We start from the raw sequence: 15,115 nt of genomic DNA on the forward strand, positions 1-15,115 counted from the left end.
TTCATAATTCACCGTAGTTGGTGCCTTTACCTCAGGTTTCAGACCTCTGGTTTAAACTATCCACTGCATACTTTAAAATATCAGATAGGAGAAATAGGTACAATACTGAAAGTCCATATTTTCAACAAGTTTCTACATTTTTGAAAATAAAAGATTAAAATCTATTCCAATTCAGGAGAATTGTTCTGAACCATCTGAAAACAAATGGCAATTAACTGATTTTAGTATGTTCTTAAACTATTGTTAAAAGATATGTATTAAAATTTTCCCTTTTCCTTTATAATGAAAATATGGAACTCTGAATTGATCGTCATTCTGAAGGAGCATTTGTTGTTGACTTTACACAATTAAAGAAATATTTTCCCAAGAAGATATTCTTTAGCTGACACATTCAGCTAGATTTTCCAATATTTTTCATTGTTTATTTTTTTTAAAAAGCATTCTGATGGACTCGTGTGCATAATATGTGATCATAAAATGACTAAGCATTTTCTTTGCTGTTGACTCAACTTCCTGTAAAATAAAATGCAATCTCACTTCCTCAGCCATCAATATCCCTTTCATCCAGAACCTTTTAATGTTATCAATTTGTTAATTTAAAATAAAACAATCAGTCAAATGCAACAGAAGGTATTAAGGACTGTTCCCTTGCGGTATTTAGGTGCTGACGTATGTCAGAGCTAAACAATCTAACTGCACTGTCACGAAAGTACATAAAAGGTGAGTCCACCCAGAGGGCTGGTTCCCTAGCTACCGATGATCAGCCATGTGACCTGGGAGAGGAGCGGCACTTGTTTTTCAGCCTGTGACTGCACTTTTCCACAGCTACCCAAGTTTTTTCTGGTTGTTTCTAAATCAATACCACACAATTTATAACGGCAAGAGGAAAAAGAGATTTTAACAGAAAGCATGGGAGTAACAGTGCATGTTGAATACTGGTAAGAGATCACTTAGATTTTTAAAATGTATTGTACTAATGACACTTCTGGAGAGGCTTCTGGATATTATGCAACTATTTCTCTTTTTATAGTTAATATTTGTTCCTTTTTATGAGTGTTTTGTGTGGAAAATTAAGTCAGTTTCGGCATAGAGGTGGACTTGCTGCACCCATGCTTTGCGGTCTGCCCAGATCTGCCTATTGATCAGATCTGGGCCTTAGTTTGAATTTCACAAAATAAGGTTAAACATATAACATTAATTTATATGCTGGTTATAATACATTTTAGTATCTCAGATTAGTACCAGCCAATGAGAATTTTGATCTATCAATATATATATTAACTATATTTTTTAAAAAATATATAATTTGCAGGAGTTCATTGAGAAGAATGTAAAATAGACTTCTGCTAGTTTGTACAAGGAACAAAATCATATTTTAAAGTTTTTAATCTACAGTAACTTTCAGTATAACTCTTAATTTCTGCTTCCTCCCTATGCCTTGTTTTTACGGCTGCTATGAGTCATTGTCCGAATATAGTATGAATAACAGTGTATTTGACTTTATATAAAAGGGCTATAATTTTTTTGTGGAATGCAGAAGCTGAATAAAACATGTCACTTCGTGCATATCTCCAGAATTGCACTATAATGTTGCATGCTTAGTTGATGTAAATTTACGTGATGTCAGCGTGGGCTGGAGGAATAAACACAGGAATGGGAGTCAGGAAATCCTGAGTTAAAATCCCACTCTGCCCCTGACTGCCAAATCACTTCACTACTTTCCCTCAGTTTCCCTATTTGTAATGTGGAAGTTATAGTACTTAACTATCTCAGCAGAAGTGTTCTGAAGATGAATCAGAGTTGGTAGGTACATCACTTGTTAACAGATCTGCTAATGCTAATTATTATATTTAAGGTGTATCCTACATGGTTTAAAAATAACACCTTCCCTTTTCCATTTCTCTTCCCTCTGCCCATTTTGTGTATTGTCCTTGTTCTGTCTGTCTCATCTTATTCCTGCCTGTGTAACTCTTCTGCATGTCTTGTCCGGGAGAGGTTCTTGAGAACCTCAGAAATAGACTGCCCTACACTGCATTTTGTGTGGCAATTACAAAATGACCATAAGCAATGTAGTTTTGGGCTCTCCTAATATCCTGCCCAAGAAGTTGCAGTAGGAGCAACATCATTGCTATATTCAGATCTCTGCCTCTGTTAGACTAGAATCACAAAAATTTAGAAAACTTAAGCCAGCAATAAGAAAAGGAGTACTTGTGGCACCTTAGAGACTAACCAATTTATTTGAGCATGAGCTTTCGTGAGCTACAGCTCACTTGAGCTGTAGCTCACGAAAGCTCATGCTCAAATAAATTGGTTAGTCTCTAAGGTGCCACAAGTACTCCTTTTCTTTTTGCGAATACAGACTAACACGGCTGTTACTCTGAAACCTGTCATTAAGCCAGCAATGACTCTTGAATTGGAGTAGGCAATCAGAAAACTTCTTAAACTGGTCACCACAAAAGAAGGCTCATAATGCAAATTCCAGAAGACCAGTTTGGAAACATATCTAAGATTTCCTCCTTTTATGAACCAGTCTTTGTTTCCAAGAAACTTGGTGAATGTGTTTAAAATACAAATTGCCATAACACAGTAGGGTTTTTAAACACATGTTAATTAGCTTATTTTAAAACCACACCTTTTTCCATAGTGAAGAAAATAATTTACATCCACACTCTTTAAAAATAAAACTTAATCCTACCGGAGGGTAATTTATACGTACTGTAGTTTTAAGAAATATCTGAGAGAGGCTGTATTAATGGGCAAGTTAATACATATCAGCTTGCAACAATAAAGGAACCTTAACCTGCAGGTTACTGATAAACTTATAGGTTTATAATCACCAGTCTGTGATAACAGAAGTGTCTCCCTGGAGAAATACAGCACTAGAAATTCCCAAATCAGTTTAGTAGTGTTGCTGTTTAGTAGCACAGCAACATTGCTGATCCTTGTGTGTGACTGACCATAGATGATGATCTTACTGTAAGAAAAGACTTGGGTAAAATCCTGGCCCCATTGAAGTTGATGCAAATTTTGCCACTGGCTTCAGGGCCAGGATTTCAGTTTGTACATTTACACTAGAAATTCCAGTAAAACTATGTATCCTTAATCCATAATTGCCAACCTAAAGCTAATTAGTGATTTATAGATGCTAAACCTTTTTTGGCTCTTTGGTTTTATAGTGGAGGATGAGGGTACACAGCCCGTTATCAGGAGCTTGCCAAGAAAATCAAGGAGCAGGTTCCTGATGCGGAGATTTCAGGCGAAGTGGGAAGGAAAGGTAAGATATTGCAATAATACACAGGTTTTATTAATAGTACCAAGTGCTACTAAGTCTTGTAGAAAATGTATAAGCACTATCGTCAATTGGAGTTTCAGTTAAACTGTATATTAATCATAGGGAAGTCCTGATCTTGCCTTTTGCTGTTTATGACAGAATGCTGCATCTTCATTAGTGAGTTAACATGTAAGATATGCTGATGGTCACATGGAAAATGTGTTAGCAGTATAAAAGACGGGGTCCAACCCAGATTCACATGCAAAAGCTGATTTTCCCAAAAACTTTGGGCAGGGAGGTGGGGTTTCAACTGAGGTAGACCATTATTAATTAGAAATGGGCCCAACAAATGTTAGAATAGCTCCTGAAAATCTCTCTCTTGCAGGAAGCTTTGAAGTGAAGATAAATGGCAAGCTGATATTTTCTAAGATCGAAACCTCTGGCTTTCCTTTTTCAGAAGATGTAAGTTCTGATTGTTGGTGTTCGACTGCGTACTACAGTCTCAGATAGCAAATGTGCCTGTGCATCACCCCACAGAAAGGCAACAGCTTGACTGACCCAGTGCCAAAAAAAAATATGGTCGCAGATAAAGGGCCCAGATTGTGGGTGGAAGCTAGAAAGGTTAGTCATATTCCTGCATGCATGGGTGTCAGCAGCCCTTAGCCAATGGCAGCCCACCCTTTTTAGGAGGGTTACCATTGGTAAATTCCAGTGCTTTTGACACGCACTGGGTTACCATGCAGACACAAGCCTTTTCCTGTTCCACACCCCTGTTGCAGCTGAGCAGCCAATCTCCTCAAACCAGATGTTGCAGGCTGCTTTCCCGTCCCTTGCAGCAGAGTACTCTCCTTCCTCCTGGCAGCATTTGGTGGCTACTTCTTCACCTCCCACTATAGTGCACAGCCTCCTTCCCAGTGTCAGTGACACCATGTGCTCTTCTCACTGCCATCCCCACCTTTACTAGTAGCATTCCGCTTAGCAGCTAGCTCCCATTGTCTCCTGGCCAATCACGATAAGTAATTATTTTTATTATGCATACATCACAAAATGCCATATACACCTTAGTCCCAGGCTGAAGAGAAAAGGATGTTTTATAAGGTGAGATTTAAAAAATGGTGCTGCTGTTTGGCACTCGATGCATTAAGCTGTCAAAGCTGTGTGCTGTTACACTGAACCAGAAACGCCTTCAAGAGGATTTCCTCACAGTGAGGGGAGAGGAGGCCAAGATTAGGACAGCTAATTGCATAGGCAGGTGGATTAAATAGTAACGGTGGGGAAAGTCCCTGGAATCCAAATGGAGAGTAGTGTTTTAGAATATTCACAGATATCTTAATTCCAAAGGAACTTCAGTAAATCGAGCCGGGGCTAGTCTTAATTTCTGGGACTCGAGGCAGTTCATTAACCCCTTCCTGCCTGACAATGTGGGGGCTGCCAACCCCAACACTAAAACTATAGCAGTTTGGGTTCTGATGTATTACTGTCTTGGTTTGATTTTAGATCGTGGAAGCAGTCAAAAAAATTAAGGCTGGAGGAAGCTGTGAGAAGATCATCAGGAACAAAAAAATTTGCATCCTTCAGTAGAAGGAACCACGGAATTTAAACCACTAGAAATGGCACCTGGATTCCAAATTGGGAATAGATTCTTTTAATGACTGTTTTTGTCAAAAAGATGATAAAAATCAGGAAAAAAACCAAGAAACTATTCCCTGGGATGCAGAGCTCAAGTGTGTCTTACTGAACTACAATAAAGAGAAATGAGTTCTTTGCAATTTAATTTCCACCTGTGGTTTTTTCCCTTAACTTTTGTTTACCCTAATTTCTGCTTGAACTCCTATATTATGTATAGCATTCCTATACTATGCATTGCTATCAGAAGATTAATGTTGTTTTATTTCAGTGGTCTTAATTTGCAAGGAAATTAAAGGGATAATCCCAAATAATGGGAGAAACAGACAAACTCAACTGTGATTGCCACTGAGAGTGGATGGCTCCATCATAGATTCCCTGATCACTGAGACGCTCCATGGCTGTGCTTAACTTAAATCAAAGCACTGCAGACAATTAGAGAACCTTATGCTAGAGCAGTCAGATTTGTTAGCTATATAATGAAGCCTTCGCTCTAGTATGTATGTTTGCACAGAAAGGAATGCACGTTCAAGGAGTTCAAAGCTATTGTGCAACAGGTTTTTCCATTTACAGATATGGGAAGTCTCTTTTTTTAATTTTTTTTATTTTATAATCTCTCTTCCTGAAGTGAAGTCCAATGTTGGTTTTTTACAAGTTGATACGTCAGTAGTTGCAGACCTAAATGAAATTTCTCCTTTCCAGAAGCAGAGCCAGCAAGTGGGACATTAAGGTAGAAGAGTCAATTAGGGACTCAGGTGCCTCTTGATTCTTAAAATTATTCACATCAGGGTCATCAGATACAACAAGCAACTGGAGAACTGCATATTTTAGTCTATTTAATTTTAAAAAACAACAATTCTTCTGATTTGTTTAGAACTGGTGACAGAACTATTCAAAATATTTACATATGGCATAATTGTAGAAAATACATTTTCTAGGAATGCTTAGTAAGAAATCCACAAAATGCTGTTAAAAAGAGCCACCTTTTACTCTACATAGCCAAGGCATGAGCACACTCCAGGAAGCTGAACCAGAATTCTGTGGCAGGTCTTCTGGATTCTGCAGCATTCTGGTGTGGCAGACTCAGAATTATGTAGCAGCTCCAGATTTTAGAAAGTGCTTTTAAAGTAGTTAAATGTGAAGGTGAATAATACAGTAGGATCAGTAGCTCCTATTTATCCTGATATTAAATTCAGTTTAGTTTTACACGCTCCTCACCCCCCTTTCTTATTTCAGTATCATGTAGACTTATATCCTGACAATTCAGATTTGCATCATGTAAGACACTGAGGGCAAGCTGTATTTTTTGGCAACTGGGAAGGGACATGTTGGAGTTTTGGCATTTGGAGAGGCTGTTTGGAATTGTTTTATAAGCATATTAGGTGGATGTTCTTGCTAAAATGAAGACTGATCAGCAGACATATAGCTAAGTGTTAATACATAAATTGTCGTCATTGCATTAACCCATTTTGAGGAATGAGGAAATTCACACCTCTTGGAGCTATTGCTTCCAGCTGTTTGCAGGCTCAGGAAAACAGCATCTGCCTCAGTTACACTTTATTCATTTTTCAATATTTTCTTCACGACCATGAGGGCTGAAACTTTTTTTTTAACTAAAACCTTAGATTCTGAAACACAGGACTGTGGCTGGCAGTGAAATTTGTGGCAAATTGTGCTAGTCACAGAATCCTGGAACAGATGGGGCTTTGCATATTACTTAAGGGAAAGCCTGACATCTTGTAGTTTAGTAAGGGACATTGAAATGAATATATAGTTTCTACTTATCTAGTGTCAGGAGCAGCAGCAATGGATACTGCCATAGATCTTTACAAACTAAGCTCCTGAATGAGCACTGGGTGTCCAGGGCATTATATTCCCACTCTTTTAATAAATTTCCCAGCCCAGTCAATTGCAGAGCACAGATACACTCCCTTCTAGCTTATCCTGTACAAACCTGATACTAACTAGCAAAATTCTTCTTTATTCTGAGGCGTTCTTGATTCTGATATCTTACGGAGTTGCTCTCCCCTGACTGACTGCTCTTGAGTTGTCTAGCAGTAGGGCATTGAGTCATCTGAAGCATCACTCTTCTGGTTCCCCAGAACAACTGCTGTATACCCTGTGCCATTGAGTTGACACTTAAAGGAAGTGCAGTTCAAGTGCACCGGTAAATGTGTTCCTGAAAAGTCCCTTGTCATTACAGTGACCTCTTTCATGCAGTGTGATGTGACTTTCATATTAGGTACAGTTTTCCTCCATTTGCTTAAAAATATAGAAATCACTGGGTGATGAAGCAGGAAATGTAACTCTACACCACCATCAAACTGACTAATAAAAACCCAGTCTTGCGCAATTCAGGAAACCTGCTCTAGTGAGAGGAGAGCAAAACCAAAGTAGACAGAATTTCTTTTTAGCAAAGAATAACCTTACATAAATAGCTACTAGAAACTGTACTCAGACTTCTGGCTACAAAGATTAATGGTTTTTAGGCTGTTACAGAAACAGCAAATCCTGGCACTTTTAAACCATATCTCCAAGTTAATGTAAAGAATCAATCCTTATGGTACATTCTCTGTGTTCAAACAAATTGCAATGTTTGTTTTACCAATCCAACATAAGGCGTCCTTTTTCACATGTGGTTGTGACAAGGGCCTAGCACATTTTTTCACACTTCAAAATAATTATTCTCAGGTCAGATCATTAGGAATATCTTCCATTGCTGCTTTTGTGTTTGAAACAGAACAAAAACAGCAGCAACAACAACAAAAAACTTACCAGTGCTCTGAAGGGATCTGTGATTTATTTGGGGGTAAATAGACCCATTGTTAGGGGCAGTTTTCAGATTTGTTAAGGTTTTTGTAGGCACAGCTACATAACCCAGTGAAGTGATGGCTTTCATATCATTCTTTGTGGGGGGCGCTTGTGCAGTTTGATCACACAACAGCACAATTCCCAGTAAAATGAAACAGACGGGAGGTTCACTACATGAAAGATTTTTAAGCTGTTGGAATTCAACTACCAGATCTTTACTTTGACTTCTTTCCTTGAATCTGACATCACATTATGAGTGTCCTTTAGGTTCAATCCTGACCCTACCTGCCAGCAGCTGAGAAGTGACTCTCCTTATAACTTCATTATTTATCTTCCACTTGGTAACTTCTTTCTATGTAGTGTTCTTGGGTTGTCCAGAACGGTAGGTCACCTTGTTACCCTTCTGCCTAAGCGAGCGAGAGATTTGCTGCAGCTAGACTGGGTGTCGGCTTCCAATAAACTCCTCAGGACTCTGCCAGGTCTTTCCTTGCCTTGCAGGGAACTCTTGGTGCACCTACTTCCCAAAACCTCTTGAAAAACCATTCCTCTGCAGCATCCAGCCCCTGTCACTGGATGCCCACAGAATACAGAGTCCGCTGTCTCAAAGAGACAGAAGAGAAACCAGTCTGCTGGCTCAGCAAAGGATGCCCACCTTGCTTTAGTATAACAGCACTGAGTGGAATTTATAATAAACCAAAGAGAAGTTTATTAATAAAGACAGAGATTTAAGTGATACTAAGCAGAGATCATAGAAACTGGTAACAAATCAAACAAAAGAATAACACGCTTCTAAGAACTTACATGTAGCCTTAGCAGGCTCCAAGCTTTGTCGAAGCAGTTTTCTCACCTCTACAGTCCCTTTTTCAGCCTCACCAACCCTCATAGCTGGGGAGCCATCATTCATAGATGCAAAGAATGCTGACCTTTTTGTTCCCTAAGTGATGGGGAACGAGATGCCCTTTTTCTTCTCTTTATATTCCCCAAAAGTCTTCATCTCAAGAGTCAGGTTGACCTACTGGCGTTCAGATGGTGATGTCCTCCAGTGAGCATCCGTACACTCCATCCATACATCACACGATGATGATATTGACTGTATGTCACCAGCTTTTATTTGATATGACACATGACAGGTTTACAGATCAATATGATGACAGTCGTGTGTTAGGTGTAGTAAGTGTGTCAGGCCTGCTAGGAGTTCACAGAACAGTAAGATCTGAAACATTCATTAACCTGGGAGGTAATGTGTCCGATCCTTTGGGATTGGTAGAGCCTTTTCTTTTATATAGTGAAATAAGATTTCCAGAAATTTTCATCGTATTTGACACGGGTACCTGGATGGAGGCTTGAGGCAGGATCACTTTAAGGGAACTGTTGTTTGGACTTCCGAGTAACCAGTAAGGTAATAAAGAAGCTGTTTTATTCTGACTTGGTAAATCTAAGTATTGGAATAACCACCAGCTTTTGGGGATTTGGCTGCCCCATTCTTTGCAGTTCACCCTAATTGAGTGACCGTAGCTGGCCCACACTAGGATCCCGGTCACGGGGTATGAAAGGTGGAGCATCCCTGCCCTACTTTTGTTTCATACACCTATCATGTTTTATCTGATACCTAGACTGTAAGCTGTCTGGGCAGTCAGTGTCTTTCTTTTGTTGTTGCGATGGGACCCTGAGCCTTGACTGGGGTTATGTGCTACTGAAATATAAAAAAAATAAGAAGGAAATGTCTTGTCTTGGCTATTTGTGCCAGATCAGTTTTTTCTGCATCAGATAACGCCTGCAAAAGACACCTGAGGATTCTACTGACAGCCGGTCCTTCCATCCTCCCCAGTGTTCTGCCCTCTACTGGTATGTCTACACTGCAGCAAGGATGAAGCCTGGGTAGACAGACTTGCACCAGGGGAGCTTGAGCTAGCATGCTAAAAATAGTGTGAATGTTGCTGCACCAGCAGAGGCTCGGGCTAGCCACCCGAGCTCAGACCCAGCAACGTCCACACTGCTATTTTTAGCTTGCACAAGCCCTATTAGTATGAGTCAGTCTACCCAGGCTGGGAAGCTCACTCCCAGCTACAGTGTAGACGTACTCTAAGAAAAGCCAATGACCAGACACTGCTAACATGACACTGAGATAGCTCTTTGATACAGGGGCCATCTCTTCCTAGGTCTGTACAGCATCCAGCACAATGGATAAATGTGAAATATTTATGCCTTTCATATTACTAGAAAGTGCTAATTTTTGTCAGATATTTATGAATTGTTTAAGAAAGAATTAACCTATCATGCTAAATGACCATTTATTACTCACTATGAAGGGTTTTTTTCCCTTCCTTGTTTGAATTTGCGCTTTTGTTGATGCATTATAGGGCTCATGATTTGATCCTGAGGTGTGTAAGGTGTTGTAGTTAGTCATGTTAGTCTAAACTAGCTTAGTCATTATTTGTATAGTTGGGAGTCAAAGGATGCACAATCAACAGCTGCTACTGTGGTTTACAATTAGTATAAATGTGCAGTAACTTTTGTGACACCACTGAAAGGTTGGGATCTGATTCATGGGCAATAAAACTATGTTGGTCCTAATGTGGACACTGCATTTGTAACAATCCGGGAGGTGCAGTGGGTCCCTGAGGAGTGTCAAGGTGTCAGAATTATGCTTGACTTAGGGACTTTCTGTGCCAAGTTCATTACTTTTAAGACCAATAAAGTGAAAACAGCAGCTTTCAGGGAAGTAGAACAGGGATGCTTCTAAGCAAAACCTGGGCCTAACTCTCATCAGAAGCTAATGAAGAGAGAGTACTACTTCCTACTAGTAGATGATTTTTATACTGGATAAAGTTAGGAAGAAGATTAATAGTAATGCTGCCAAACTAAAAAGGGCCCAGTAATTTGGAAGGCAGTTGAACAAAAGGAACTTCTTGCTTGGATGGACATTATTCTTCAATGTGCCTTGTCTGAAGACTTCCAAGGAAGTCCACAAGAGCCTATGGTTGTTGCTTCTTTCCAAGCTAGAGTGTAAAAGTTTTCCAGGGTATGCTATCAGGACATTCTGCACCATCTATGTGAGATGAATCGGAAAGATGCTGATGCAAAGGTGTTTCAAGAAATCCACCTACTGCAAGCCAGGCTTACAAGGAATTTCCAGAAGCTTTACACTTGTGCACAGACTCTGTGTGTCAAAAAATGCCAAGTGCAGATGAGTGGTGCACAGTCCAATAGTGACTTGCACCTGGCTCTCCTCCTGGTTCTGGAAACTGGGTATATGAAATATCTGTATTTATTCTGTTACATATTTACTTACTATGGGGGAAAATATCCCCTTGATTTATGTCTTTCTCAAACTTCTTACATCTTATTACTATATGAGATACATCGTGAAGTTGGAGAGTTCTGCTTCCATTAAAGGAATAAGAGAGGAATGTTCTGCCTGTTATATAAGATTTCTGTTTACTGCCTATTGGGAAGACCCTCACAACTCTGGGTATGTATCATCTCCAGGACGTAATCTACACATGAATGCCCATAGAATGTATGAACATTCTTCAACTGCAGATCAGCTGAAGGGCTGGACAATGCCTGCAGTATTTCCATTATCCAAAGGAAAAGATATCTCTCCATTCATTTACCTGCAGGTCTTTTGGCTTCTCATCCACATTGCTTGCATCAATGCTTGTCTTCTGTATTCTCTGCAGCTGTCCCAGTCTTCTAGGAAAGGATCTCTAGGTGAGTTTACAAAATCTCTGCCTTGGGGGATGAATACATTTGACTTCAGTCAACCCTCAATTTTTGCACATTTGAACAGAACAGGTTTTACATATGAAGGAAGTCAATGTTAGTTTGTTTTTTTGAAATATTTTAAAAGAAATTGTGTGTGTAAACAAAGTGTGTACGCATGTGAGAATGTGTGTGTTTATTTACAACTACATATATCTATTAAAGAAGATGGCTTAACTTGCAAAATTCGGATCTAGATTTCCAACATCTGAAGGTTTGGGTTCTGTCCATTACAAAATTACAGATCATTTACAAAATTCATGTCTAAATTAAATTTTGAACATCCCAAAGTTTAGTGTGTGTGTCACCCTTTGTGATTTACTCAGAGGAGGAGGCGGCTCCCCAGCCAGCAAGCCAGAATCTTTAGCCAGGTTCTTGAATGTTAACCTGATCCTGCAGGATATACCATGTTAACATTTTATTGTAACTTTAATACAATTTTAAAAACCAGTTATTTTTTCTTAACCCTCAGAGATGCTCTAAAATGGTGTTTGAAAACCCAGCTCTGTTTTCCCTCCTATTTACAATAACCAGCACAATTCTTCAATCAGAACGCAGTGAGTAGTTTTGTCAAGGTGGAAAAGTTTAGGCTAACAAACCAGGGCTGGGTCTTACATACATTAAATCCAATGGGCGTTTTACTATTCATCTCTGTGGGAACAAGATTGAACACCCCCCACCCCACCCCACCCCACCCCACTGGCAGCTATGAACTGGAAGATACATGTGAACAAACGTGCAATATAGTCAGTTTTCTGACCTTAACAGAACTTATGGGAAGTCGGCAGCATCACATAGCAACAAGGTAGAATGTTGTCTTATGATGCCAGAAGAATCCAAACTGGAATTGTAGGGGTAGTACAATGAGAATTCTAGGGCAAGTACATACTTTGGGGCAATTGTACTAGAAATGCTATGAAATAAGGAAATGACTGTATGAAAAGGGAAAGAAAAGAGGTGGTGAAATGAAGAAAAGAGGGTAAGAGGTAGCTTCCCAAAGCCAGTGGAAGTAACAAGCTCTTTTGCAAGCCAAGAGATGGCTTCCCAATCAACATCGACACCTGATGATTTCAATATATTTTATTCTCTGTGAGTCTGCATTTTATAACATAAGCTGGGAAAGAGGTGATGAATTTATATTGAATAGAGTAGATGGAATTCATCTGAGCATTTTAAAAGGAGCTGGGGCTATGGGCAGAGCTGATTAGAAAGTGGTGACAATTTTCTCATTTGTAAGCGAATTTTTTAAAAATGCGAGAGCAGTTTGGGAGTATTGGTGTGCTTGAGAAGGTTTTGGGGGGAAAACAAATGTATATGTGCAACATTGCTAAGGTAATGAGAGAGAAATAAATATGTATGTAGGAAAGTTCAATAGGACCAGTCCTAGCTGGTGGTGGTTTTCCGTCATACGTGGCTTCCAAGAGCACGTACATTACATAAAATGGAGTCAGTGCAAGACCTCATATTTTAGTATGTTACCATTTAATTATACATCAGTCACTCTACTGGGACTGGCTGGGAGGTCGGGGGAGGAGAAGACCAAGGGGATAGAGCTAACGGAACAAAAGCAAGGGAAACAAGCTCCCAAACTCCTTTGTTATTCCCCTCTAGCTAACCCTGCTAAAGTAGCACCATTCCGAAATGGAGAGGAGGCACCAGGGAGATGTGCTATCGTTCTTGCACTTCTATGACCTAGCATAGGTCTCCATGCAGGCATCCTCAGAGAAAACAGATAGAGAATTGCCACAGTACTGTGGGAACTTTTGACTGTGAACCAGACTAACATGGAACGGAGACCCTGGGCAATGCTGCTGCCGCTAGACTTGTCTGTAGGACTAACACGGAGAGTATCCTAGGGTAAAACTATAGGACTAACATTCATTCATTAACAAAAACAAAGCACTGGGCTCAGGCCTGGAAAATGAGAGAATTGACAGAGCGTCTATAATGTGGAGCGAGTGGCACTGCCAGAAAGCAGGGGAGAGGGGAATTCATCCACTATCCTGAAAAATGGCCTCTAGGAGCCTTGGAGGCATATGTCACTAATGTACGTGGAAAAAGCATGCAGGATCCATCACAGGTGACCAAACAAACTAAAACTGTGGGAAACACATCAGGCTCTTTATCCCTCAGGGCTAACCATACAAGGTGCTGCTGAGGTCTCCTGTGAGCTATTAAGCACTCTCCACTAACATTAAAGTCAATGGGAATTAAGGGTGCTCAGCACCTTGCAGGGCTGGACATAAAGATGATCAAAGAGAACGATCATCCCCTACTGATATTAGCCCAACAAGACATCAATCGATGGCTTCCCACCTGCCTAGCTCCATGCAGTTCTTGGAAGCAGGCTCCTGAAAGTGGACGCAAGGTCCCTGCAGCCCCTACGCGCATGGGTGCCCAGGGACTCTCTGCGCGCTGCCTAGTGCCAGCTAAGCAGCTCCCATTGGCCAGGAACCGCGACCAAAGGGAGTTGCGGGGGTGGCGCCTGCTGACAGGAGGGCAGCGTGCGGAGCCCCACTGGCTGGCCATGCGCCTGTGGGCTGCACTGCAGGGACCTGGCGGCCCCTTCCTGGGAGCCACAGTAAGCACTGCTGGGACTCCGTACTCTAAAACCCTGCCCAAGCCCGGAGTCCCCTCCCATATCCAAACTCCCTCTTGGAGCCTGCACACCCCCAACACCCCAATCCCCTGCCCCAGCACCTTCTTGCGCCCCAAGCCCCACATCCCCGGCCCCACCCCAGAGCTCTCATGCCGCCCCTACACTCCAACCTCCTGCCCCACACCAAAACTCTCCCCTAGAGAGTGCACCCCACACTTCAAACCCCTGCCCCAGCCCTAAGCTTGCTCCTACACCCCAAACTCCTCATCCCTGGCCCCACCCTAGAGCCCTCACCCCCTGCCCTGAGCCCACTCCTGCACCCCAAAACCCCTCATCCCTGGACCCACCCCAGAGCCCATACCCCCAGTTGGAGCCTGCAATGCCTCCCGCACTCTGAACCCTTTGGCCCCAGCCCAGAGGCTCCTCCTGCACCTCAAACCATTCATCCCCGGCCCCACCCCAGAGCCCGTACCCCCAGCCAGAGCCCTCACCACCCCGCACCCCAAACCCCTGCCCCAGCCTGTAGCCCTCTCCCACACCCTGAACCCCTAATTTATGGTCCCAGCCCAGAGCCCATATCCCCCCCCCACACCAATCTCCTGCCCCAGTCCAGAGTCCTTTCCCACACCCCAAACCCCTCATCCCTGGCCTCACCCCATAGCCCACACTGCCAGCCAGAGCCCTCACTCCCCTCCCACAACCCAATCCCCTGCTCCAGTTAGTGAGGTTGTGGGAGAGTGAGCGATGGAGGGAGGGGGGATGGAGTGAGTGGGGGCGGAGCCTCATAGAAGGGGTGGGACAGAGGCGGGGCCTCAGGGGCAGGGCAGGGGTGTTCGATTCTGTGCTATTAGAAAGTTGGCAACCCCAGTCACCATCTCAGTCTCCTTCATCTGCTGTATTCTCAACACCAGTTGCTGCACTTGCTGTTGGTTTCATTGCGAAGGGTTGTGGTGGATTCTCCACCACTAGTGAGTTTTAAATCAAGATTGGATGTGTTTCCAAAAGATCTGTTGTAGGAATTATTCTGCGGAAGCTCAATGGCC

The 15,115-nt window shown here is 41.8% G+C and overlaps 2 protein-coding genes across 2 annotated transcripts in view; one reads left to right on the top strand and one right to left on the bottom strand.

Moving 5' to 3' along the window:
* USP8 (ubiquitin specific peptidase 8) overlaps nucleotides 1-15,115 on the bottom strand; it is a 74,795-nt gene that overhangs the window by 8,770 nt on the left and 50,910 nt on the right. The gene's annotated exons all lie outside the window — the stretch shown is intronic.
* Nucleotides 672-5,045, top strand: LOC140917983 (migration and invasion enhancer 1-like). The gene is made up of 4 exons (XM_073361511.1): nucleotides 672-720; nucleotides 3,188-3,274; nucleotides 3,657-3,733; nucleotides 4,769-5,045. Exons 1-4 carry the CDS (start codon nucleotides 672-674, stop codon nucleotides 4,850-4,852), a joined length of 297 nt encoding a protein of 98 aa, XP_073217612.1. The 3' UTR covers nucleotides 4,853-5,045.

Source organism: Lepidochelys kempii, chromosome 10 (genome assembly GCF_965140265.1).
Source record: "Lepidochelys kempii isolate rLepKem1 chromosome 10, rLepKem1.hap2, whole genome shotgun sequence".
NCBI classification, from domain to species: Eukaryota; Metazoa; Chordata; order Testudines; family Cheloniidae; genus Lepidochelys; species Lepidochelys kempii.